At 45.4% G+C, this 27,583-nt stretch overlaps 1 protein-coding gene and 1 long non-coding RNA gene across 3 annotated transcripts in view; one reads left to right on the plus strand and one right to left on the minus strand.

Annotated features, from left to right (window-relative positions):
* Nucleotides 1-11,257: 11,257 nt before the first annotated feature.
* LRATD2 (LRAT domain containing 2) lies at nucleotides 11,258-17,276 on the minus strand. Of its 2 annotated transcripts, XR_002734103.2 has the most exons (3): nucleotides 16,808-17,276; nucleotides 15,043-16,263; nucleotides 11,258-12,233 (listed from the first exon to the last, which is right to left on the minus strand). XR_002734103.2 is itself a non-coding variant. In XM_023224060.2 (2 exons), the coding sequence occupies exon 2, from the start codon at nucleotides 16,165-16,167 to the stop codon at nucleotides 15,235-15,237; it is 933 nt and encodes a 310-aa protein (XP_023079828.2). In that variant the 5' UTR covers nucleotides 16,168-16,263; nucleotides 16,808-17,276; the 3' UTR covers nucleotides 11,258-15,234. The 2 variants fall into 2 exon arrangements, 1 of the variants encoding a protein (XP_023079828.2); XM_023224060.2 differs by having other exon boundaries at nucleotides 11,258-16,263.
* Nucleotides 16,419-27,583, plus strand: part of LOC111550577 — a 91,250-nt gene continuing 80,085 nt past the window's right edge. Inside the window, exon 1 of the long non-coding RNA XR_002734107.2 lies at nucleotides 16,419-16,705. This is a non-coding gene — a long non-coding RNA (uncharacterized LOC111550577). The remainder of the gene's footprint in view (nucleotides 16,706-27,583) is intronic.

Raw genomic sequence — 27,583 nt, forward strand, 5'->3', positions numbered from 1 at the left:
TTAGGAAACAGGCAAGGAATCAATTTCATATGCGCTTAGCAAATTTCATGACCTCTCTGTGCTTCCATTACCTTAACTGTAAGATGGAGAGATTAATAATAAATACCTCAACCTACTACTTAGGATTCTCTGCAGGAATAAATGAGTTTACATATAGAAACTGCTTACAGTAGGGCCTAGCACTTTCATGTGCCATATATTTGTAAACTTATCATTAATATCATTATTCCCTCCTGCGTTCAAATTAAAAAACTGAAAACATTCTGCTTTTCTTTGATCTTAATGACCATCCAGAGTTGTCAAAACCATGTTAAAATGATGCAAAGAAGTTTAAGAAAACAGGCAACATTACATATTAAAAAATACTTAATGACAAATGGTAAAAGATAATGGTATAGCTGCTGTGAAGAACAGTTTGGCAGTTCTCCAAAAAGCTGCCGTAGAATTGATGTGTGATCCAGCAATTTCACTTTTAAATATATTTCCAAAATAGTTGAAAACAGGAACTTAAATACTTGCATGCCAATGTTCATAGCATTCCCAATAGCCAAAAGGTGTAAACAACCCAAATGTCCAAGAACAAATGAATGTTTAAGCAAAATATGGTATATACAAACAATGGAATATTATTCACCCATAGAAAGGAATGAAATACTGGCAGGGCATGGTGGCTTACACCTGTAATCCCAGTACTTTAGGAGGCCGAGGCGGGCAGATCACTTGAGGTCAGGAGTTCAAGACCAGCCTGGGCAACATGGTGAAACCCTGCCTCTAATAAAATCCAAAAAAATTAACCAGGTGTGGTGGTGGGTGCCTGTAATCCCAGCTACTTGGGAGGCTGAGGCAGGAGAATTGCTTGAACCGGGAGGCAGAGGCTGCAGTGAGCCAAGATTATACCACTAATGCACTTCAGCCTGGGTGACAGAGTGAGACTCTGTCTCAAAAAAAAAAAAAAAAAAAAAAAAAGGAAGGAAATACTTATACATGCTATGATTTGGATAAACCTTGAAAACATTATGTTGGGTAAAAGCAGTCAGTACTCTCATCCTCCTTCCTCCCTCTGGTAAAGAGGCTTGAGATCACACTGGGCGGTCCCGGATAATTTAGGCTAATCTTTCCATCTCAAGATCCTTAACTTAATCATACAAGCAAAGTCCCTTTTGCCATGAAAGGTAACATATTCACAGGTTCCAGGGATTCAAATGTGGATAGCTTTTGGCAGAGGGGACAGTATTCTGCCTACCAAATCATCTCACCACAGGATTGGAAAAGCTGGCCTTGGAATCTCAGTCTCATCACTTAGTAGCTGTGCCACTCTGCTTACCCAACCTCCTCAGCAGCATCCTTAAAATGGCCATAAATGTGGCCTTGCAGGGCTATTGTGAGAACAATGATAATGAGTCGGTAGGAGCTGGGACCAAGAGAGCTGTCAATGAACAGTCAGCATTATTATTATCTTAAGCCCTCTATTTTTTCCAACAGGAGTACTATAAGGGTTGTAAGTGAAATTGTTGGGTGAAATGCTAAGTTCTATTCAGATGTTGGTTATGATATTTTCTTGAAACAATCAACCTACACATTTATTTCTCATTTCATTCCAAGTCATTGGGGGATGCAGAGGTGGGTAAGGCTAGTCAAGCAGTCTTCCCTGCAGTCCCTGCTCTTAGCATCATACATAACTGTGTCTGGAAATAGAACATGCACTGTCACCTTTCAATATCTTATTTTAAAAGGCAAAACTAAGAAGCTCCTGATTAAAAAACAATGTGAGAAAATGTTCTATGATCCAAATTAGCAGGGTATATGAATGTGCTAAGCTATGTAACAACATCTCAGAGTGTAAAAAACAAGCATCTCTTTATCCATTCAGAAGTATTTATTGAGCACTTACTATCGTCCAAGTATTGTGTTACGAACTGGGTATACCATGGTGCTCAAAGCAACTGAGGTCCTTGCCCTTATTCTAGTAGGAAGAGACATACAATAGAGGGATAAAAAACTATGGGGCTGGGTGTGGTGGCTCATGCCTGTAATCCCAGAACTTTGGAAGGCCAAGGTGGGCTGATCACTTGAAGTCAGGAGCTCGAGACCAGCCTAGTCAAATGTGGTGAAACCGTGTCTCTACTAAAAATAAAAAAATTAGCCAGGCATGGTGGCAGGTACCTGTAATCCCAGCTACTTGGGAGGCTGAGGCAGGAGAATCACTTGAACCCTGGAGGCAGAGTCTACAGTGAGCCAAGATCACACCACTGCTCTCCAGCCTGGGTGACAGAGTGACACTCTTGTCTCAAACAAAAAAGAAAAAAAAAATTCACTGAGTGAATCCAGCAACCAAGTGCTTGGGACTGAATTCAAATGTTTGCTGTAGAAGAAAACCAGTGACCAACTGACACCAATTTTTGAATTTTTGGCAGAATAAATAAGACTCGTTCAGGTTGTAAAAAACAAAATACTAATAGAAACTTAAAACAATATATAATTTTTTACTTATGAGTAGGCAAATATTTTCAAACACTTGAGTTTGTTATTAGCATTATTGAAAATTGGCACCATCTTTTATAGAGGGCAATATGGTTGTTCCTATCAAAATTTGAGGCTGGGCTCAGTGGCTCACGCCTGTAATCCCAGCACTTTGGGAAGCCGAGGCACACCACACCTGTAATCCCAGCACTTTGGGAAGCGGATTACCTGGGGTCAGGAGTTTGAAACAAGCCTGGTCAACATGGTGAAACCCCGTCTCTACTAAAAATACAAAAATTAGCTGGGCATGGTGGTAGACGCCTGTAATCCCAGCTACTCGGGAGGCTCAGGCAGGAGAATCGCTTAAACCTGGGAGGTGGAGGTTGCAGTGAGCCGAGATTGTGCCACTGCACTCCAGCCTAGGTGACAGAGTGAGACTCCATATCAAAAAAAGAGAAAAAAAAATTGTACATGACCTTTATTTAGAAATTTTGCTTCAGCGATTATATCCTTCAGAAATACTCACATATATGCCAAGAACAGGTTATAGCAAGATGTTTGTGGTATCATTTGTAATTAGGAAAATCTGGAGATGGCTTAAATGGGCATTAATGTGACGATGGGTAAATAAGAAACAGAAGCTGCTTTCCTATAATAGCCAGCTGTTAAAAATGTTCTAGACACTTTACCAAAATAAAATTCCTGATTTACTGATGATATTTTTTTAAACATGGCAGAGAAATATGGGTAGCAAGATGTAATTTGAGTAAAACAGAACAAAACAAAACAAAAACCTGGGGCAGTGGCTCATGCCTGTAATCTCAACACTTTGGGAGGCTAAAGCAGAGGGATCTCGAGGCCAGGAGTTTGACACCAAACTAGGCAACGTAGCGAGACTCCAACTCTACAAAAATTTTAAAAATTACCCAGGCGTGGTGGCTCATGCCTGTAATCCCAACATTTTGGGATGCTGAGGTGGGCGGATCACTTGAGGCCAGGGGTTCAAGGCCAGCCTGGCCAACATGGTGAAACCCCGTCTCTACTGAAAACACAAAAATTAGCCAGACTTGGTTGAACCCAGGAGGCGGAGGTTGCAGTGAGCCAAGATTGTACTGCTGCACTCCAGCCTGGGCAACAGGGTGAGACTCTATCTCAAAAAATAATAATAATGTAATCTAATTGGCTAAGTCTATATCAACAATATGAAAAAAAGGGAGTTACTAATCAATTTCTAGTATTGGCTCTCACGTTTCACTCCCTATCCTACTCCAGTTGTCCACACATGTACAAGGACAGATATGTGTGTTTCACGATTAAAATAAAGGGCTGATAAGATAGGAGCAGGATTATGTTGGAATCTTTCTCTGATAAGACATGCCCTACCTGGTTAACCTTCCCCCAGGAAGTCTATTGCTTACCCCTCCCACTTCCAAGGGGTGGGTGGTTGGGGTGGGGGGGAAGTTAGCTGACCTCACTCAGTGTCGCCCTAGGCCTGGGGCTTTCCTGAACTTTATCACACACTATCACAGGCATTGCATCAATTGTCAGCCTGTCTGTCTTCCTCCCAGGGAATGTGGGCAGACACCTGAACCATGTGGTATTCCTCCTTTTAGTCCCAGTGGTAGAACAATGCCTGGTGGGCCTTCTTAAACACTTAAGGAATGAGCAGACATGTCTCTAGTCAGGAACGTCATATGGCCTGGGGAGAGCAGCAGAGGGGTCTGCGGAGAAGTGTCTCTAAGGTCAGATAAGAGCAGCTGAAATAGTCCAATTCTCAGCCCTGGCTGGAAAGAAAGGAAGAAGGAGAAATAGTTACACGTAAAGTTATTTTCCTGGATACTGTATAGTGGATTTGTCAAAAACCACAGAATGTACAACACAAACAGTGAACCCTAATGTAAACTATGAACTTTGGTGGATAAAGACGGGTCAATGTCAGCGTATTGATTGTAATAATTGTACCACACTGATGCCTAATGTTAAAGGGGGAGTAGTGGGGAGAGGGGGCGAAGGGGCATGTGGGACCTCTCTGTGAACCTAAAACTGCTCTAAAAAATAGTGTCTTGGCTGGGCACGGTGGCTCATGACTGTAAACCCAGCACTTTGAGAGGCTGAGGCGGGGGATCACTGGAGGGCAGGAGTTTAAGACCAGCCTGGCCAACATGGTGAAACCCTGTGTCTACTAAAGATACAAAAATTAGCAGGGCATGGTGGTAGGTGTCTGTAGTTCCAGCTACTCAGGAAGCTGAGGCGGGAGAATTGCTTGAACCTGAAAGGCAGAGGTTGTAGTGAGCTGAGATCGCGCCACTACACTCCAGCCTACGTGAGAGAGACTCTCAAAAAAAAGAAGTTTTAATTTTTAAAAAAGTACCAAAATAAATATCAGCACAAAGAACTATCACCATTTTGATGTTTTATGGCTTTATGGACAACTCTGCTATTTCTGAAATAGGATCTGTTTCTTCTCATATCAGAATACATCAGAATAAAGCATGCATATCCACTGAGATACACAAGCACTCTCTCCACGGGCTGTGATGTGTTGCCCAAGAGTAGAGTCAGATAGTAAGAAGAAATATACTCTGGGATGGAAAACAAAACACAACAAATCATTGAATGAAGCATAATTTAAAACAAACAAAAACCTCTGAACATGTTTTCTAAAATAAAGGAGACATGGATTAATTTGCTTTTTCCCTAGCTACTACTTACATTTGGTTTATAATATTAAACATAATGACAAAATTTGCCAGTTCAAAAAAAAAAAAAAAGTTTTGGGGATAGTGCCAACTTTTCACAACAAAAGCACTTCCTGAAATTCAGTCAATTATTATTATCATTATTAACTGTTTTTTGTGTTTGTTTTGAGATAGTCTTGCTCTGTCACCCAGGCTGGAGTGCAGTGGGTCACTGCAACCTCCACCTTCCAGGTTCAAGAGATTATCCTGCCTCAGCCTCCTGAGTAGCTGGGATTATAGGCTCCTGCCACCATACCCAGATGATTTTTATATTTTTAGTAGAGATGCAGTTTCACCATGTTGGTCAGGCTGGTCTCAAACTCCTGACCTTAGGTGGTTAAGTGCTGGGATTATAGGCATGACTCACCTAGCCTGTTTTTCACATGAATGAGGTTTAGGGTGATGGCCAAGGAACAAGTATTCATTAAAATAAAGAGCAACATCTTACAGCCATCTCAAAGGATGATGTTACACTTGAAACCATGCCATAGACTGTGCTGTGTGCTCCACAAACACAGACCCGGAACCAAATTCCTGTCATGGTAAAGGGACTTGCTCAAGGCCACACATCTCAAACCAAGCCATTTGCAGCGGAGCCAACCCATAGGGTCACCGTGCCATACCTAAGTGCCCTGTGTTGCACTAAGCTGTTCATGTAAGTCAATGAACAGCTTAATGGAGTAGGCACTCCTAATAGCCTTGGTTTTTAGATTAGTCAAGGTGGCTGAAAGAAGTTACTAACTTGCCCAAGGTTACATTGGAGGTCAGGGGTTGGAGCCATGATGAGAAGCAGGCTATGTGGCCTGATGACTACATGTACTGGAGGGGGCGGTAAAGAAGTCACGCAAAGACAGAGGAGGAACAATTGAAGGAGAGACTGTCACAGTGCTGGGCCACAGGGAGGGTGGGGTGATTACCCTGGGGCCTGTTCCTGTTACCCATAAGAATGCAAAGTCCTTCTGGATGAGTTGCCTCTCTTCTTCCTGCTGCTGCTTGCCTCCAGGGTTGCTGCAATAACAGTGGAAACATAAATGCTATTCAGAAAATGCTGCTTGCCAGTTGTTGGAGCAGAAGAGGGCTCCCAGTACTCTCCATGGGGTGAGAGGAAGAGCAGGAAAGGGGTGATCAGGTGATCTTTTCAGTGCAGGAAGAGTAGTCTGGGGCTTTGGAGACCAGCTTTCCTGTTCCCGGCCAGAAGTTACCATTTATTAGTTATGTAATTTTGGATAAATCACTTAATTTCCCTAAACTTCTTTCCTCAACTGTAAAATGAACATAATATTAGTATCTGTTCAGAAAGTCTGTGGTGATTAAGGTAGGACAGAGTGGATAAGGTGACATTGTCATTGTTTATTACTGTAAAATCCCTTTTTGTTCCTCCCTGACTACCCAGAGCCCAGTGTCTTAAAAATGCTTAGTAACAGGTGCATGCTGGTAGTCCCAGCTACTTGGGAGGCTGAGGCAGAAGGACTGCTTGAGACCAGAAGTTCAAATCCAGCTGGGCAATATAACTAGTCCTAAACAAACAAAGTGCTCGGTAAATATGTGTTGAATTTATTAGTATACATATTTAATAATAAATATGTGTAGACAAAGTAAACGGTTAATCTACTAAAGAGCGATGCTCAAAAAATTATTTCTTAAAAAAATTTTTTTATTGTTTTGGTGTTTTGTTTGTTTGTTTTTGAGATGGAGTCTCACCCTATCACCTGGGCTGGAGTGCAGTGGCGCAATCTCAGTTCACCACAACCTCCGCCTCCCAAGTTCAAGTGATTCTTTAGCCTCAGCCTCCCGAGTAGCTGGGACTACAGGCATGTGCCACCATGCTTGGCTAATTTTTATATTTCATCATGTTGGCCAGACTGGTCTCGAACTCCTGACCTCAGGCTACCTGCCTGCCTCAGCCTCCCAAAGTGTTGAAATTACAGGTGTGAGCCACTGTGCCTGGCTGGCCTTATTACTGCTTTAATGAGATGGAGTCTCACTGTATTGCCCAGGCTGGTTTCAAACTGCTAGACTCAAGAGATCCTCCCAATTTGGCTTCCTAAAGTGCTGGGATTACAGGTGTGAGCCACCTCACCTGGCCAAGAAATATTTCAAACACTACAGCATCTGCTAAACAACTGAAGTATTAACTAGTTATCTCTTTCTTATCTTACCAAGTTCTCATGTATAGCTAAGAAATTCTCCAAGACCAAAGGGAAGACTTCTCTCCCAGATAATAACTTCATTTTGACTAAGACTTTTGAATACACACAATAGCCCAGATTTCCCTAGCTAATCATACTAGTTTTTTTGTGTGCGTGTTTTTTTTTTCATTCTTTTTTTTTCTTTTTTAAAGTGGGGAGTCTCACTCTGTCGCCCAGGCTGGAGTGCACGGGCATGACCTCGGCTCACTGCAACCTCTGCCTCCCAGGTTCAAGTTATTCTCCTGCCTCAGCCTCCCAAGTAGCTGGGATTACAGGTGCATACCACCATGTCTGGCTGATTTTTGTATTTTTAGTGGAGATGAGGTTTCACCATGTTGGCCAGGCTGGTCTTGAACTCCTGACCTCAGGTGATCCGCCTGCCTCGGCCTCCCAAAGTGCTGGGATTACAGACGTGAGCCACCGCGCCCGGCACATACTAGGTATTGATCTGAGATTTACATGCAGTATTCCATTTTGTCCTCACAAGTACCATTTAAGGTAGATTTAGTTTGGTTATATTATTACATATTATATATTAGTCGTATTACTTTACTAATGCAACTGAAGTTTAGAGAGTGAATTGGTGGATGCCATTAACTCGTTGTAAGAGGAAGTGGGTTCCAAGAAAGTAAGTAACTTCTGCCAAGGTTACTGGCCTAATAATAAGCAAAGGCTGGAGGAGAGAAACCAGGTCATTTGATTTTTGTAAAGCCTTAACCACTGTTCAATACGGTGTGCCCAGGTCAGACTCTCTACCTGCCAGTTAGCATTGTCACTGAGAATTCTCCAAAGTATTAAGTTTAAAAAGAATGCAGGGAATATCAAGACAACTAGATTCTTGGAGTTCGCTACATTATACAAGTTTTCCAAAGAAAGTATCAGAGTGCTCATCTTTTGAGTCATTTATGGTCACGCTGGACAAGACACTAGGTACTATATTATGCCAGTGGCTTGCTAACTGAACAAAATAACCTCTTCCTCAATCACAATTCCAAGGCCGTGGCAGCCAGGTTATAAAACCTCCTACTCCATTTTACCACTGCTCTTCCATCCAGCCTGGCCAATGCCACTTGTCTGTTGATTTGCACCCAGGCAAAGGCCCAACTTCACAATCCACTCCATAACCTGGCTGGAAATACAAGTCATCCTTAGCACCCTTCCACCCAGAACAACCTCTAGTTGCCTTCTGTTCTAGAGGTTGCCTGTTAAGAGGAAGGGAAGACAGTCACTTCTTGCTCTCCCTGTTTAATGCACCCTAAAAAACACTATTACATTCATTCTTTTCAAACCAGTCACAACATCATGTTGAGATAATCTAGGGGCTTTTTAGTCTGGCAAAGTCCAAACTCAAAGTTCATTTACTCACTTAAACTTTTTTTAGTGGGGGTTTCTTTGCCTGGTCCTGTGTTACACGTTGGAGATGCATGAACGAGTTGGACAACTCCTTGTAGAAGAGAGCCCCAGGGAGAAATGGGTGTGTACCAGGAGTACAAACAAAGGCATTTTGAGAGCACTTGAGGTCCATTCATTCACTCTCCGGCCTTCCTCCCTTAATCAGTACCCATTCTGAAGCCCCTAGCTCCCTCCTCCACTTCTGGGGTGCAGCAAAAACACTTCCTCAGGGAAGCCTTTTTTGACTCATTGATGGGGATAGATTCTCCTATATATCCTGTACATTTCCTTCATTTCACCGATCACAATTTTGGTAAGTAGTTATCTGTCTTTTTTTTTTTTTTGAGACGCAGTCTCGCTCTGTGGCCCAGGCTGGAGTGCAGTGGCGCGATCTCAGCTCACTGCAAGCTCCGCCTCCCGGGTTTACGCCATTCTCCTGCCTCAGCCTCCGGAGTAGCTGGGACTACAGGCGCCCGCCACCTCGCCCGGTTAGTTTTTTGTATTTTTAGTAGCGATGGGGTTTCACTGTGTTAGCCAGGATGGTCTTGATCTCCTGACCTCGTGATCCGCCCGCCTCAGCCTCCCAAAGTGCTGGGATTACAGGCGTGAGCCACCGCGCCCCGCCGGTAGTTATCTGTCTTAATTAAAATGAAAGTTACATGATGATAGTAACTATGGACTTGGTTTATCTTTATTTTTCTATTTTTATTTTTTGAGTTAGGATCTCACTCTGTTTTTCTATTTTTATTTTTTGAGTCAGGATCTCACTGTGTCACCTGCCCAGGCTGGAGTGCCATTGGCATGATCTTGGCTCATTGCATCCTTGACCTCCTGGGCTCAAGCGATGCTCCCACCTCAGCCTCCTGATTGCTGGGATCACAGGCATGTGCCACCACACCTGGCTAATTTTGTTTATTTTTTGTAGAGATGAGGGTCTCACCATGTTGCCCAGGCTGGTCTCAAACTTCTGGGCTCAAGCAATCTCTTAGCCAAGGCCTCCCAAAGTGCTGGGATTACAAGTGTGAATCACAGCATCCAGCCAGGATTAGCTTTATCTTTGTATGTTAGGCACTAGGAATTGAAGAGCCTCCAGGTTAAGTATTTAGTGAATATTTGTTATATTCGTTACGTCCTTTTCTCATCATTTGTATCTTCATGTATTTGGTCTACCCGATTTCTCCACATGCCCAATACCAGTTTTCAAACTCTGAACTTTCTCACATCTGTTTTGAGTATCTATCAACCATCCATACTTTACAGGTCCACCTTTTATTACAATCTGTCCTGTATGGAGTGAAATTGACTTCCCCTGAGAAATAGGCTCAAGGGCAGGACTATTTCTCAAGGTTCTTGTTTTTCAACCTCTCCTAGGCTAGGGCTCAGCATCTTCTAGCCCTTCATAGACAGTACCTTAGTGCAATTGCGAATGCAGACACTAGCCATTCTCGCATCTACTCTGCAGATAAAATTGCTATTTGTTTAATGACTAGCTTCCCCCAGAAAACTCAGTAGAAGGAAATAAATGCTTTTCTGCACATATCCTGGGCCTGTTCATTTCGGAAGTCGCAAACATGTCATTTTCCTACATTAAGCAAGATCAGTCCACTTAGGAGAAATAGGAACCACAGCCTCCATCAACATCACCCAAGAATAAATGCACATTGTGTTAAGCACCCCTTCCCCTGCTTTCTCATGCAGTGAGAACCATGATACATTAGACTTCTACTTTAGGGATAAATGGCCTCATTGCTGCTTGGGCTCCCTATAACCTTCATTCAACTTTCTTCCTATTTAAAATTCTCACAGGAGCCTGTTTAAAAGCCCAGGCATTTGAACCTCACAGGATTGTGGTGGTGGCTTCAGGTGCTGGCCTAGGGAGTGCAGCAGTGGCATCCCATGAACCAGTCTGATGCCACATCTGTTCTCTTACCAACCACTGGCACCTGCATCCCTTATCATGCCAACAGTGCCATGTAACTGTGTTCACCCATTTTCTGTAATTATGTGGCAAATATGTTCCCTTCATCTGGAACTCTGAAGCCACTTAAGATGCAACACAGATTCCTGGTGGGTTACTAGACTTCCCCATGTAGACTCCATGGGTGTGGCTTCCAGCAATTTTTGCATGGATTCTGAAAAACCACTATGTATTGGAAATTTATGTTCATAAGACATTTTTCATGAACACTGATAGTTTAGCAGTAAGTGATTTTCACAAAGCAGATGCTGGGTTTTCAGTCACTAAATGAATTCAGCAAAATGTTTACTGTGCAGTACAAAGGTGATGCACACTAATATTCTCAGAGAAATTATAGTAAACTGAGTAGCTTGAATTTGGACCAAAAATGTCAGGGGTATTCAAGTGGAAAAAAAAATAAATCCAGTGAACTCTAATAGATGGTTTATTGGAAACCCTCATAGCACTTTTTCAAAAGAACTTGACAGGTTTTATTTTAATAAGACAAAGTGAAGAGGAAATGGCTTAAAAGATATTATCAATCTTTTATTTAAGCACTGCCCTTCATTTTGAAGGAAATGATACAATTTCAAATCGGAACTTCCTTCTCAAGAAGTGATATAAGAATGTAACATTGATTTAACATACAACCTTCAACAAAAATAAAGTTTATATGACTCACTGGGAAATAAAATACATGTGGAATTTATCCTGTTTGTCAACATAATTCTTCATGAGTCACAAGTATTAACAGCCAAGAACAAAGCTTAACGAAAAGCTGAATCAGTTTATAGTTACTCTGATTTAAAAAACATTTCACAAATAAGATGTAGCTTTCCAAACAAATTCATCTGATGACCATAATTACAACTAGATTTTATTCTAATTTATAAAACAAAAAATAAACAAAAAATGGTTAGACAAGCACATGATATTAAGAGTCTTCAACACAGTGGATTCCATTTTATTAAGAAAACAAAAATAGAAAACAAGTAGTCCTTAAATTTTCTTAGCTCTCCATAGCATACGTTATACAAAATTAAAGTTTTGCTTCCAAAAATATGTTTCCATGTGGTCGTGGTGTTGTCCAGTGCTATTAGGGCCAAAGCACCAAAGACATGAGAAGTTTAACCACTGACTTGTCATTTTTCATAAAAACTAAACATTTCCTTATAGGTCTGGAGTAAAATCTTCTAGACATTTTAGTGCTAAAAGTCATTTTAAATTAAATGTGAAATAAAAGCTACAAAAAGTATGAGTTCTTTCAATACAAAAAGTTGTGTAGCTGAAGTTGTGGACTCCTTTGACATACAGAAGCGTTTCAATAAAATATTTGCTCAGGTAAGAAAATAGAAATTTGTCTGCTTTCATTTAGCATACGTTCCAGTCGATGTCCTGCTTATCCCTGCCAGCTTCTGAAGAACATTAGAATCGATATTTCTTTCCTTCAAAGAGCATCCGTAATTCACAGTACAAAACAGTTCTAAAGTCTTATTCCTAAGGAGAAACAAAAATTATTAAATGTTTATTTTTTCTAAAGTGTCAAATGTAGCCATTGCCAGGGCATTAAAAATGCACTTATCCACAACACTGCCATCTTGAGGAAAGAACCAAGAGTTGATTCATTCCCCTTTCCCGTAGCTGTTACTACTTGGTTGTTGCTTTAAGGGTTATAACCCTAAGAAAATTCCCAATAAAAATCACTGTTCTTAAGTGTCACATATTTCACACCTCTGGTACCCTGTAGAAACGCTTGCATTACATGGGAAAGCAGCATCTGAAGAGATCTATTGCCTATTCTAGTTCATTTCCAAGCCCTTTTATTGAAAACCTCTTCTCTAGAGGTTTCCAATATGCTACTACTGATGTGGATTTTGTAGGAGCTCTTCCTTCAAGTTGAGATCTCTTAGAGCAGTTTGCTTACAACAGTCACTGCTATACTTCAGTGTGACCGACATACATCCCTTGCCATTCTGGGACAGAGGAAGGAGACAGGTGGGGGAGTTGAAAAATGATCTGGCTAGCCCAGAGCTGGACAGTGCCATTCTATTCTTCCCTCCCAGTTGTCTACACAGTGGTCATTACTACTCGCTCTGTTGCCCAGGCTGGAGTGCAGTGGTGCCATCTCGGCTGACTGCAACCTCTGCCTCCCAGATTCAAGCAATTCTGCCTCAGGCTCCCAAGTAGCAGGGATTACAGGTGCCTGCTCACCACGCCCAGCTAATTTTCTGTATTTGTGGAAGAGACAGGGTGTCACCATGTTGGCCAGGCTGGTCTCCCAACTCCTGACTTCAGGTGATCCACCCACCTCGCCTCCCAAAGTGCTGGGATTACAGGCATGAGCCACTGCGCCCGGCTTACCTTCTATTTTCACTACTGTGTTAAGCATGAAAGAAAATCCAAATCTGTTAGATATAGCAGGTTCTCCTAAACGTCTTAACCCATGTTTATCTTGTTCTATTCCATGAGCAAAGAGAACACAAAGCTGTAAGAGTATTAAATATGGACACTAGATTTACATTTCCAACAAGAAATTCATCTCCCTCCAAAGTCCCAGACCAGGGCTAGAATGTGGTTCATTTTTAACAATCAAAGTGGCAAGATCTGTTTGGTGATCACTCTAAAAACAGGAAATACAGCTAATGCCCTTTCATGTTGAGGTGCTACAAAGATCCAAGCTATTAAAGACTATGGCCTCAACATCCATGTGTGAAACACGTATACTAGAAAATCCTTTAAGTCTTGTTGCCTTAACTTAGAGATCTCCAGGCAACAGGCCTGAGGATAGCCATGGCTGTGGACCACTCAACTATGATTCTATTCCAACTGTTAAGAATCATATCACAAAATGACTTGTACAGAGTAGTTTATAATGACTCCCAAAAGAGGAAAAAAGAAAAGACACCTCAAAATTCACTCAACTTTTGAGGCAGCAATGGCAACAGGCAGCAGAGAAGCTATGCTGCAACTCAGGGCACATATCATTGAAGATCTCACAGGAGTTTGAGACAGGCTGGAAAAAAATCTCATACTAAGCAAATAGTATCTCATACTAAGCAAAACCAAGTAGTATCTGCTCAGCCTGCCGCTAACAGATCTCACAATCACCAACGGCGCTTTAGGACTGTCACCAAAGTCAGATTCAGTGCTGACTAACCAGGTGGCATCTATGATGAACGTCGCCCCTCTTAACGAAGGCCTCCGAAGGAGGTGTTCTCCAAGCAACAAGGAGACTGCTGCAGTACAAGACTTTGCACCTTGAATTAAATTGCATCAACTGTGGATAGCAAAAGAAGTATCTTACCATTGAAATACGTGTTCAGCCTAAGATTTTTTACCCACTACCAGAACAAAAGTGAGGGTGAGAGGGATGGGCCAGTGAAGGGATGGGGGAAGAAAAAAAAAAAAATCACAGGATTACCACCAAAGCCCTGTTTTAAAAGGGCTCCCTTCACTATTCAGGAAAGGGAGTGGAAGGAGAGATTAACCAATTCCTGCCAGGGCAGTCCTTTTTGGCTGCTTCCACAATAGATACTTTATGGAGTGGCACAGCCAACCCTATTTGTGGCCTGCCCTGCGGATGAACACAGCCGAGCAGGTTTAATTAGATCAAAGACACAAAGGGCTATTCCCTCCTTTCATAACAACGCAGCTGTAAGTGCCTACAACAGCAGGGGAGAAACAAAGGCAGCAGAACAGAACCTTAATTGAAATCTTCTCCTTGCTGGCCCTTGACAATGATTTACTTGTAACCTAGGAAGGGGCGGGTGGAGCAGGAGGTAGCAGGAGCCTCAGCTAAGAGCCAGCTCCAGAAGACTAATTACTTGGGGGTTGTGGAGGAGGGAGGTAGCAAATTGTAGCCCGAGTTTGCTTAACTATTTGTTACACTTAATAGGAGACTGTTGTGGTTTTGGTCTGCTGCTCCCAGGCCCTGTCATGGATTCACCAGCCCTGCGCTCCAGGAATCCCATAAAATAAATCACCCCAGCCACCCTGGATCCCATATACAGCTCAGCTCCGCCAAAGCAGATAAGCAGCTTTCGTGCTAGTCCCGCGGTGGCGACTCCACAAACCCACTCTGGCCTTTGTACCAGGATTCTTCCAAGCCCAGGATAGGAAGCAATGGCAGTAATGGGTACTCCGAACTTTTCCCCAACCCCACGTGCTTAAGAATGGCCGATTATAAACCCAGATCTACCAAGGTTTAAGAGCCAGGCAAGTCCACAGTCTGCCTCACCGCGGAGAGGAAGACACACTTAGGGGGCCAGAGAGAGACGCCCCCACCCCCAACTAAAGTGTTTCCTACCTGCTCCCTCTGTCCCCTTCCTCCTCCCCCGTCCACAGCCGGCTGCGCATTTCACCAACTCTTTTCCAAAGGGCCCAGGAATCCCAGATGGGGCCCAGACGGTGGCAAAAGAGGGAGGAAGAGAGGGAGAAAGGGGGCAGCGGCTGCTACTGCAAACAGTTCCCCTTCGCAGCTCTGCGCTCAGCTCGCCCATCAGTGTGCCACCACCTCTCCGTCCTCCTCCTCGGAGCTGGGCGCAGGGGGGCGCCCGGGAGGCGGCGTAGTCCGCGCCACGTTGCTGTCGCCCTCCTCCGGCTCCGCTGGGTGCAGGTGCATGGCGAGCTCCTGAAGCACGGCCGCGCGCCCGATCTGGTCGTTGCGTCGCTTCTCCATGATCAGGTCCTCTAGACTCTGGAACTCCAGCGTGTGGCTGCGCTGCGCCGACAGCTGAATCTGCAGCCGGTAGGGCTGCTTGCCTATGCGCAGTTCGCCGCCGATCTTGAACTCGCGCTTGCCGTAGCGGCACCAGGCGGCGAAACTCTCTGAGTTGCGCCAGCTCAGCTCGCGCTCCTTGGCGCCCACGTGCGCCAGCGCGTTGCGCACTACAGCGCTAGGGCTTAGCGGCTTGTAGCGGTACAGATCGTTGACCACGCGGCCGCGACGGCCCTGGCTGGCGTCAGTCAGGAAGCTGTTAATCACCTCCAGCCGGTGCAGGTGCACCACCTGGAAATTACCCACATATACAGCCCAGTGCGGGTATTGAGCCTGCGACACGAACTCCACCAGGTCGCCCGGCTTGCACTTGTTGAGCAGGTTCTCGGGTGTGTAGGTACTCAGCACCGCCGAGCCCGGAGCGAAGCTCTTTTGGTAGATGCATTCGTCCCGGTAGAACACGGAGCATTCCACCTCGTGCAGCCGCGGATCGTAGGGCTGCGGCTGGGGCGGCGGTGGCCCGTCCCCACCGTCGGGCAAGCCGCCGCCATCTGGCCCCTGAGACGGCGGCTGCGGCTCCATGTCCTCATCATCATTGGAGAAAATGTAGGAGACCCCAATGCGGGGCCCGTCGTCCCGGTCCACGCCAGTCGGGTCGGCCGTGGGAACTTCCTTGTAACTTAGGTGGGTCAGTTTCTCCACCTGGTTGCCCATCACGCTGCGGACACACGTTCACACCGCCGCGAGGGGAGAAAGCGAAACCACCTCTAGGGTCATTTGCACAGGTCCCCGGACAGGGGCTGAAGCCACCTGTTGGGAGAGGAAGGCAAGAAAGCTATGTAGGAGCCCCTCCGTGAAAAGGGCGTTTTATTCCGAAAAAGAACCGGTGGGGGCTCAGCACCTGGAGCCATTTTAGGGGGAGTTTCGGATGTAGCGAGCTTTCCCTCGTTTCTCCACCTCTAAGGTCACGGTCACAGGAGACTGGGCAACTCCAGTTCTCCCTGTCCCCAGCCCTTCGCCTAGCCCTGGCAAAACCCATTGCATCAGCAGCTTCTACAGCTTCCGCCTGCGCCCTACCTGCCAAGCTTGGACAGGAAGAGGAAAGGAAAGAGAAACTTTACTCCAATCCCCCCTCCTCTGTTAACTTCCCCTCCCACCCTCGAGCCCTAACTAGCCCCTGGGACGCCTCCTCCCCACCAACGCATCCATCCCCAGAGGAAAAAGCGAGGATCTCAGAGCGCGACCTGGGCAGGTGAGTCACCCTACCTGGCTCACCTGCAGCGCTACCTCCTCCCGGCTCGCCCACCCTTCCCCCGCGCCCGCCCTCAGGCTCGGGTTACCTGCGCAAACTCACCCGCGGAGAGGTGGAGGCCGTGGGGCCTGGGGAAGGGCTCCCTGCCGCGCCCCGGGACTTCTAGGGCGAGTTTGAAGGTGTAGGCTCCGCAGTCCCTCCTCTCCCGGCGCGGGCGGCAGCGAGGCTGGGCAGAGGGCAGCGCAGCGGGTAGACTGGGGGCATGTCTTTCCCCAGCGGCTGCGTAGCGCCCCGATACTTGAAGGCGGGGGGCAATCCTTGTTCACACCGCGCCTCCTCCCGCCAGCTGGGGCTGCTGCACCTCCTCAGCCAGCTCTCAGGGGAGGTGGGGCGCGAGGAGGAGAAGACCGCAGCCTCGCAGCCGGGCAGCAACAGCTCCCGCTCCGGCCGGGCGAGCAACAAGCACTGGAGCGGGAGGGACGGGATTGTAGATCCGGCTCCCGGCTCCCGGGCGGGAGTGCAGCCCGTGGCATTTAAAGAGACAGGCGCTCACTCCCCGAGCTCGGGTCTTTTTCACATTGCGCCGAGCCGCCGGGATCCCCGCCCCCCGCCCCGCCCAGTCAGGCCGCGGGGCTCCGCCCGGCCACGCCCCCGCGCCGGAGCGGGTTTAAATGCCCCGGTAAATAATCCACCCGCTGGCTAGGGTTGGCGCTGTGAGCTCCGCTTGCTTTCCGGGAGAAGTTAGAAGGCAAACACAACTTGCCAGTGTGGAAATGAGAAAGGGTAGGAGAGTTTGGTGTTTGCGCCTTTTCCCTTTCACCTCTTTTTTCCCAGAGTATCTGGGAAAGAATCTACAGATACTTTCTGTAGATGGAGAACAGTCGTTTCTTTTCTTTCCTGGAACATATTTCTTGCCCTAAAGGTCACAAGAAAGGATTCTTTACTAGGACAGCTCGAAGAGTGCTTTATCTTAAAGATGTTTTCAGAGTTAGTAGTGGGAAACTTTGGGGTAGAAAAGAAAATCACAGAAAGGAAACAGTGTAACACAGAACGAAGACTGGGTCCCAAGACCACCGCTGTATTTATTAGATGTCCCTGGAAGTTAGTACAAAGTTCATAACCTCCGTTATTTCCAGAGGGGTACCAGTTCGTTGGATGGTGAGAGAAAGCGTGCAGCTCTGACTGCTTTTTTTTTTTTTTTTTTTTTGGTGGGGGGTGCGGTTAGGGGGATGTAGGAATTGCCTAATTGTCCTTAAATTAGAAACAAATTAGCAGAGGCCCCTGGTGCATATATTTCCTTCCTGTTGACTTAGGGAAGTGACAGGAGACCAGTACTGCCTACTAACCTCCACCACAACAGGACACTTCCACCTCCCCACTGGTTTCGTTTCTTTTACCTAAATGTAGGCTACCAAAGTGTTGTTGTTGTTGTTGTTTATATTTTTAAAATAATGGGTCGGGTGGGGGTGGAAGATTAACAGCTCTGTTTACAATAAACAAGTTTAGGCACAACTGCAAGCACCCAAACTTATTTGTGGGGGACTTTAGAATGCAATTCAAGACCTGAACTCTGTCTTCCATTGCTTTCTTTTAACTAATTTTTTCCAGCGTGTATAACCAGCCAGTGGAAACAGGAATATACTAGCACTACTGTAATCCTTTCCAGTTTGGGAGAAAAAAATAAAAATCAATCTACTTATGTAATTTTGTGTCCAAGCAATCAATATTGGCAGGGCTGTGATAGAAATTAGTCCTTCAGCAAGTCTGACATCACAGTATAAGTTAGATCAACATGAGACTACTGTGTGCTGTGAGATTCTGTTTCAATAATTTCCGACTGGCTGGCCTCAGGCACATGTGACTGAATGAGTCCACCACACCCCAGTCCTTTTGATAGCAAATGGTGTGGGGGCTGCTGTTATCTGAGTGATATTTGTTGCCATCATATGATCACCATATTATAGACAAGAGTTAGGCTTATAGAGATTATGGCTGGTCATCCCATGTTCATCAGATTGGGAGACCTCTGCTACTGTCTGATCTGGGAGGCCATTTTGCTCCTAGGTGCTACTGGGATGGCTGGGAATGGAAGAATTGAGCTGAGAGGACACAGTAGTTTGACAATTTGCTACCGGCACTCTAGGTCAGAGATCTGGTGGGTGAGGAAGCAATGCCTGGCTGTCTAGCTGTGTCTCCTTTTGTCTCGATGAGCTGTTCTCAGGTGCACAATAGTGACTCAACAACATATCTTGAACTGACCAACTATAAAGTCTCAGAGGGAACAAGCCCTGATCCAATTTATATCTGAATGCCTGGAACTGAGTGGGTTCTCAATAGATGCTTGATGGATGCCTTACGGGAAAATTTGGCCATAGGTCAAGAATTGCTTCCTGGTTTTATGGGGCAGTAAGTGAGTGAGTGAGTGAAGAAATGTTGCCTTTTGATAGCTGGCCTCTAGTGTAGATTGTTCCATTAATGCCTGTTGAGGGTTCAACATACATCCTGTCACCTAGAATACTTGGTCAGAGATTACAACATGGCTCTCAAACATGCTTTGTTCATCTCAAATAGTTGTTTAGTAAATTTAAGCTTGTTGTCAACAATTTGAAAACTTGGGAGATATCATTAAAATATTCACATTTCCAGTTTCATTTGAAAAATCTATATAAAGATATGGGACTTGACTGGGTGTGGTGACTCACGCCTGTAATCCCAGAACTTTGGAAGGCCAAAGCAGGTGGATCTCTTGAGGTCAGGAGTTCAGGACCAGCCTGGCCAACATGGTGAACACCATCTCTACTAAAAATACAAAATTAGTAGCCAGGCGTGGTGGGGCACGCCTGTAATTCCAGCTGTTTGGGAGGCTGAGGCAGGAGAATCTCTTGAACCTGGGAGGCAGAGGTTGCAGTGAGCTGAGATCGCGCCACTGCACTCCAGTCTGGGCGACAGAGTGAGACTCTCTCACTAAATAAAATAAAATAAAGACATGAGACAATCAGACCCATGTTCCAGAATGGCAACAAATTGCTGGAGAGAAGTGGTAGTTACCTTGCAGGTGAAATATAATCTCCTGTTGGATCCGGTTCCCATCCCCCATACCTCACCTACCTAGGTCCCTTGCCTGGTCCAGGAAGCTCTCTGTTGGCCACCTTTGCTATCCAATATCTGTACTACACTTTTTATTACCTGAATATGTGTAACTCAGCACATGATCATATACTATCTGGTATTATTCTCTAATTCAGGGATTAAAATTCATATTCTAATGAATATGTTTATTCATGTCTTTTCTAAAGAGGACTTGGTTCAAAATACATTTCATGAAGACATACTAGGTGCCTACTAGTCTTAATCGCTGTGCATCCGATTCTACAATGGGCACCGTGCTGGGTTTCTTAGATGTTCATGTCCCCAGGTAGTCACCATATTGGAGGAGACAGAAATAAGTAGACTCTTCGGGACACTGTGACATGTCCTGTAATAAGAAATAGAGGATGCCGGGGCAGGAAGGTGATGTTTCAAGGCACGGTAGATACGGAGATTAGTGACAAAGTGCCTGCCAACAAGGTCTTGAGCTCATGGGGGAAACACAACTCTAAAATTAATAATAACTCCCATGGAGTGAGCTCTTGATTCTTTTATAAAGCAGAAGAAAGGTTAGAGAGGCCACGGCTTCTCCCAGCTGGTGGAAGGAAAGATCACACAAGACCACTTTACTTCCAGGCCCATGCTTTTCATTTTGTTTGTTTGTTTGAGATGGAGTCTCACTCTGTCGCCCAGGCTGGAATCCATTGGCGTGATCTTGGCTCACTGTGACCTCTGCCTCCCTGGTTCAAGCGATTCTCATGCCTCAGCCTCCCAAGTAGCTGGGACTACAGGCGCCTGCCACCACACTGGGCTAATTTTTTTAATAAGTTTAGTAGAGATGGGGTTTCGCCATGTTGGCCACGATGGTTTTGAACTCCTGGCCTCAGGTGATCTGCCCACTTCGGGCTCCCAAAGTACTGGGATTAGAGGCGTGAGCCACTGTGGCCACCCAGGCCCATGATTTTAACTTCTTTGTTTTAAATAGAGTCCAACAGATTCTACAATATTTAACAAATATTTGAGTGTCTGGGTTTATCAGACTCCAAGGATACAGTTGTGGATGTAGCAAAAAATGTCCCTGCTCTTGCGGCATTTACATGTTGATGGGAGGAGGCAAATAATAAATAAGTAAATGGATCAATGGAAATAGAGAGAGGGAGCAGGGTCATGAAGAAGATAACGTAGGGAAATGGGATTGAATAGCTGTCAGTAAGGAGAGGGTGACAGGGGTGGCCTACTTGGGTTAAGATGGTCAGGGAAGGACTCCTGAGGAAACAGAATTGAGCAGAGACTTGAAGGATGAGGAGCCAGCCTTAATATTACCTCCAGAGGGAAGACCAAGAGCAAAGGTTAGAGGGGGAAAAGACTGAGTGTTTAGGAAAAAGAAAAGACTACAGTTGTGACCAGGGCACAGTGAGTGAGTGTAGCTATGATAGGAGATGCAGGTAGAAAGGTGGGTGAGCCTTTGGGTTTAAGGGCAGGCAGCTGCCCTACAGGAAATGGACTGCAGGAGTGAGAAAGGAAGCAGGTCCCACAGAGGCCCGGGCTGTGGGAGGAAAGACATCCCAGGCAGATGGAGGCTGGAGGAAAGCAAAGGACAGGCTGGGAAAACGCCTTCCTCAAGAGCAGCAGTTCGAAAAAGAAATATTAGTTGGATTTGAGTTCTCAGCCATACTGCAGCTTCATCCCACCAACAGTGACCCAAGTGTCACATCCCACACACCTCTTCGGAGGAAGCACTCAATAAAAACAAGTTGCATTAAATGCCGGTTAGTCACTCTCACAGTACTCCTGTCTAGACCAGTGGGGAATAATTGAGAATTGACGTTTCTACCCGACAAAGCATCGGCCCTCACTCTGCAGGTGTGCTGGAGATCTCAGTTTCAATGGCTTGCTCCAAGAAAGTACAGAACGGGAGCGTGAGGGCAGAATGATCTGATTAGGCAATCTGGAACTCTGCCTGTTCCCTAGGCTGGGCCCCAGGGTCATGGCAGCAGCAAGGAGTTGAGCGAGTTTGCTGGGAAACAGCTTCCGCCACACCTTCCTTACAGTGGGAAATCCTCAGCTCACCTGCACCTCTGATCCACTACTGGGGTTTTGTTGTGACTGTTGGAGGTAAGCAATAGCAAATGGAGCCAGGTGACCTGGGCTAATCCTGTTTGCCAACTGCATAACCTCTGAGATGTCTCTTCTCCACTCCGGGCTTCATTTTCCAAACTCTAAAGGGAGGCTGATGATACTGTTTGCCTCACTTGTGAATCCTCAGATGAAACCCTCTATATGGAAGCACCTTGTAAATCCTAAAGGCTGTGTAGATGCCAGGCATTATTGACACTCCGTGATAAAGATTTTAAATGAAAATGATGATTTTTTTTTTTTTTTTTGAGAGAGAGAATCTCATTCTGTCACCCAGCTGGAGTGCAGTGGCGTGATCTCAGCTCACTGCAACCTCCACCTCCCGGATTCAAGTGATTCTCCTGCCTCAGCCTCCCGAGTAACTGTGACTACAGGTGGGTGCCACCACACCTGGCTAATTTTTGTATTTTTAGTAGAGGTGGGGTTTCACCATGTTGGCCAGGCTGGTCTCAAACTCCTGACCTCATGATCTGCCTGCTGGGGCCTCCCAAAGTGCTGGGATTACAGGCCTGAGCCAACACACCTGGCCTAGGTAAGATTTTGTAATGGGGAATAAAAAGGTAACCATTTATTGTGGGCATCCTCTTACTAAATCCCTCTATCAGTCCTATTGTTGACATTTCTCAAATAAGAATACAAAGGCCCAGGGAGGTCAATATGAATCTTGCCCACTGTAAGGGGAGAGGCTGCATTCGAATCCAAACCTGGCTGCTTCCAAGTCTGTTTTTCGCACTGGACACTGTCAAGCAGCCTCAGGGAACACCAGCATATATATGTTTGTTTGCTTACCCAGAAACTGAAAGGTCCGAGTGACCAACATACTCAGTTGGCCGAGAACTTTATTGGTTTTAGCACTGAAAGGCACACCACATTCTAGACAAACTAGGACAGCTGGTCACTCTGCTTGGGTGCTTCCCTGTCTTGGTCATTGCCCTCCCTAAGCCAAGGGCTGTCATGAGGGTGAAGCTGATGATATTGCTAGGATAGAGCAGGGAAGGGGGAGGAGAGCAAAGAGAAATTGATGTTTTAGTCCAGGCCCCACTCTTACACCATTGCCAGGTGAGGTTATACATGCAGCAGCAGTTGCATAGACAGGGCCATCCAATAAAAGGGACAATAAATATTATAGCCTGCTTTTGGCATTCATTTTTATTTTAAAATCAGACTCTTCACAATAGGTGAGGCCTGGGCCTGTCTCAACTTTGAGAGCTGCTGGCCTGTAACTGCTTTCCTTAGCCCTCCCAGCCTGCCTGCCTTTGACTTTTAGGTCCTGCATAAAGAGTTTTACATTTTGGCTGAATTATTACTTGACCTTCAGATGAAGGAAGGAAGCCCAGAGGCTGTGGAATGACATCCTTTTCCTTGGCTTCTGCATTTTATTTGCTCAGATCAACAGAGCAGATTCTGAAGCCGACTGGGCAAGAGCTAGTTTACCCTGTGGGTAGGGGTAAAAAGCAGGTACCCTGAGAAGGGGTCTGAGGCTGCGGCCCACCCCAAACCAGCTCTCCATGCATTAATCGTACAGCTAAATTGTCTGTGAGGAAGGTTTTAATCCTTTCCTGGAAGAGGGTACATGGGTGGGGAGACTTCGAAGCCAGTCCCTGCTGGAGGCCTGCTGTTTTAGGAGGCCCTGACATCATATTGTTTATGTTGAACTAGAGTTTGATTTGTGCTTGGGAGTCTGAGCTTGTAGCTGGGCTCCTGCAGAAACCTCATGAAAGATGCATTTCACCAGGCAGTTCCAGCGGAGAGACCAGCTTAAATTACAGCTCGACAAATCCAAATATTGGCATATCTGCAAATCCAAATGTGGGGATTTCAAAATATAATCTAAATTCTAAGAATCTTATTTTGCACTTCTTGTGCAAGAAGAGGATGAGATATTCGGAGAAGAGACAAGGCTGTCAATAGTGAGAGTGACTTCGGCAGAGCAAACCTGACCTCCTTTTCTTTCCTTGGGTATTCTTTATGCTTCCAGGGAAGCAGCATTCAGACATGAGAGAGGAAGACAGCATTTCTTCAGCGTGGCTTTCCGCAGGACCAATGGGTGGGGGGACCACCCACCCAGCACTTAGGACATAGTGTTCAACAAATCCAGTTGGTCAATTCCTATCTGGCCTGGGGCGAAGGGATCTCCATGGATTACTCACCCCACTAAAGTGTATTCACAACACAGTAGCCCCAGGGATCCTGTGAGACTGAGAGCCAAGCTGGGACACTCCTCTGCTCAAAACCCTATCATGGCTCCCCATCTTCCTTGCAGAAGGGCCAACTTCCTGCAATAGTTCCTATGACCCTGCTCCTTCATAACCTCTCTGATACCTCATCACTTACACCTCCAGACATACTAGCCACTTGCTGTTTCTCCCTCATGGCTGTTCCTTCTGCTTGGAGTACTTCCCCTCCACCCCAATTTCTTCCCCCATATCTTCATAGAGTGCTCCTTTAAGTCTTTTTTTTTTTTTTTTTTTTTGAAACAGGGTCTTGCTCTGTCGCCCAGGCTGGAGTGCAGTGGCCAAGAGGCTCTCTGCAACCTCCGCCTCCCAGGTACCTCCACCTCCCAGGTTCAAGTGATTCTCCTGCCTCAGCCTCCTGAGTAGCTAGGATTATAGGTGTGCATCTGGCTAACTTTTGTATTTTTAGTAGAGACAGGGTTTCGCCACATTGGCCAAGCTGGTCTCAAACTCCTAACCTCAAGTGATCCCCCCACCTTGGCCTCCCAAAGTGCTGGGATTACAGGTGTGAGCCACTGCGCCCAGCCATTCCTTTAAGTCTTGACTCAGATATTAGCACCTTGGTGAGTCTTCCCTGAAAACCCTATTTAAAATTCTAAGTGTTCTCCCATACATGCCCCTCATCTTCTTTCCTGCTCTATTATCTATCACTTATTCTACTCCCTTATCACCTTTTAGTATTCTGTGTAATTTGCTAAATTGTTTTATTTATTGTCTTTCCTAGTTGGACTATAAGCTCTATGAAGTCAGAGATTTCATTTGTTCACTGGAAGCAAACAAAAGTTCAATTACTGTCAACAGTGGTTGACACGTGCTAGGCTCAATGAGCTATGGTGAAATGAATAGGCTATGGTTAAATGAATAAATTAAAGGGCTTTTTATGAGCAATCTCTATTTATGCTTACAACAATCTTAATGGTATAGGATTATTCTTAATTTACAGATGAGAAAATTAATTCTAAATTACTAAATGCCTATGATGTGCCAAGCACTATAGACTAGGCAGTTGAATTTCAGAGAGGTTAAGAAATTGGGCCCAGGAAACACAGCTAAGTTCACCAAGAAATGACAGCTCTGTAGCTCAACATGGCAGCCACTGGTCACATGTGGCTATTGAGCATCTGCAATGTAACTAGTCTGCACTGAAATATGTCATAAAAGCAAAATGCGTACCAACTTCCAAGAGACTACAAAAGAGTAAAATATCTTACTAATTTTAAAATATTGATTACATGTTGAAATGACAAATTTTGAATCTATTTGGTTAAATGGAATATATTATTAAAATTAAATCACTTGTTTCTCTTTACTTTTTAAAAATGTGGCCACTATAAAAATTTAGATTATGTATGTGGTTTGCATTTGGGCTTCCATTATATTTTTAATGGGCAACCCACTTCTAGCAATTTCCATTCCACCCTTCATCTCTATCTTCAAGAATATTACCACTTTGACTCTTGAGGGCAAGGATGCCGTGACCTTGTCTTTTCTGTAAGAATAAGATCAAATATACGTAGAATACATCAATAACTCTCAAAGGCATTAACATGCCTATCTTAGTTTGTGCTGTTATAACATAATGGAATAGACTGGGTGGCTTATAAATAAGAGAAATTTAGTTCTCACAATTCTGGAAACTGGACGTCTGAGATCAGCGTGCCAGCATGGTTAGATTCTAATGAGTTGCAGACTGCCATCTTCTGGTTGCATCCTGTCATGCCAGATAGAGGGCAAGAGAGCTCTCTGGGGTCCCTTTTATAAAGGCACTTATCCCACTCATGGGAGCTCCACCCTCGTGACCTACTAACCTCCCAGAGGCCTCACCTCCTAATACCAGTGAGGCAGGATAGGTAGTCAGTGTTCTCCAGACGCAGCAACTGTGGTGACCCTACAGTCAATGCAATAAGCCTCAGCATTCACATTGCAATTGGGCACATTCCAGCAAAGCTATCTTCCAGTAGGAACTTTCCCTTCTAGATAGCGTGGCATTTTGATTTTACCTGTCCTCGAACTGACCCTTTGCTCATTATAATAGTAAAAACACACCCTTGGGTGGAGATTTAAGATGCTAATAAGACGTGGTATAGAAGCAAGCATGAACAGCTATTGCACATGAGCACCCAGAAGACCATCCAGAACATGCTTACTAGTAACACCTCTTTCCACCTCTTTATAATCATATAAGACTCCCATAAAGGGAGTCTCCCTAGTGCCAGTCTTTGCTGTCTCATACTTAAAATCAGCCCACACTGAATCTTCTATCTTTCAGGGTGCACTATCCATTCTGCACTTCACTTTCTTTTTTTTTCTTTTGAGATAGAGTTTCACTCTTGTTGCCCAGGCTGAAGTGCGGTGGTGCAATGGCATGGTCTCGGCTCACTGCAACCTCCACCTCCCAGGTTCAAGCAGTTCTCCTGCCTCAGCTTCCCATGTAGCTGGGATTACAGGTGCCTGCCCCCATGCCTGGCTAATTTTTGTATTTTTAGTAGACAGGGTTTCCCCATATTAGCCAGGCTGGTCTTGAACTCCTGACCTCAGGTGATCCACCCTCGTTGACCTCCCAAAGTACTGGGATTATAGGCATGAGCCATCGTGCCTGGCCTTTGCACTTAACTTTCAAAATATTCTTTTGCAATACATTACTCTGTGCTGCACCTCCTTTGCTGTGTGTCTCTTATTTAAATTATTTTAAACTAAGAAGACAAGAACTGGCCAGGTATGGTGGCTCATGCCTGTAATCCCAGCACTTTGGGAGGCTGGCAGGGGGGTGGATCACCTGAGGTCTGAGACCAGCCTGGCCAACATGGTGAAACCCCGTTTCTACTAAAGATACAAAAATTAGCCAGGCGTGGTGGTGTGCCCCTGTAATCCCAGATACTCAGGAGACTGAGGCAGGAGAATCGCTTGAACCCTGGTGGCAGGGTGGGGTGGGTGTGGGAGAGCTGTGGAGATTTCAGTGAGCTCAGCTGAGATCATACCACTTCACTCCAGCCTGGGCAGAAGAGCAAAACTCCATCTCAAAAAAAAAAAAAAAAAGAAAGAAAGAAGAAGACAAGAACTGAGGTATCACATCAGCTGTCCACAGCAACACATTGGAGGTTAGAATTGCAACATGTGAATTTTGAGGGGACACAAACATTCTGTCCATAACAATACCTAAAGAATGAATGTCGGCCGGGCGCGGTGGCTCAAGCCTGTAATCCCAGCACTTTGGGAGGCCGAGACGGGCGGATCACGAGGTCAGGAGATCCAGACCATCCTGGCTAACATGGTGAAACCCCGTCTCTACTAAAAAAAATACAAAAATCTAGCCGGGCGAGGTGGCGGGCGCCTGTAGTCCCAGCTACTCGGGAGGCTGAGGCAGGAGAATGGCGTAAACCCGGGAGGCAGAGCTTGCAGTGAGCTGAGATCCGGCCACTGC

This window comes from Piliocolobus tephrosceles, chromosome 7 (assembly GCF_002776525.5).
Source record: "Piliocolobus tephrosceles isolate RC106 chromosome 7, ASM277652v3, whole genome shotgun sequence".
In the NCBI taxonomy this organism is placed as follows: Eukaryota; Metazoa; Chordata; class Mammalia; order Primates; family Cercopithecidae; genus Piliocolobus; species Piliocolobus tephrosceles.

Bases quoted from the DNA above. Each gene is read 5' to 3' on its own strand.
- LRATD2 (XM_023224060.2), bottom strand. From the start codon at position 16,167: ATGGGCAACCAGGTGGAGAAACTGACCCACCTAAGTTACAAGGAAGTT.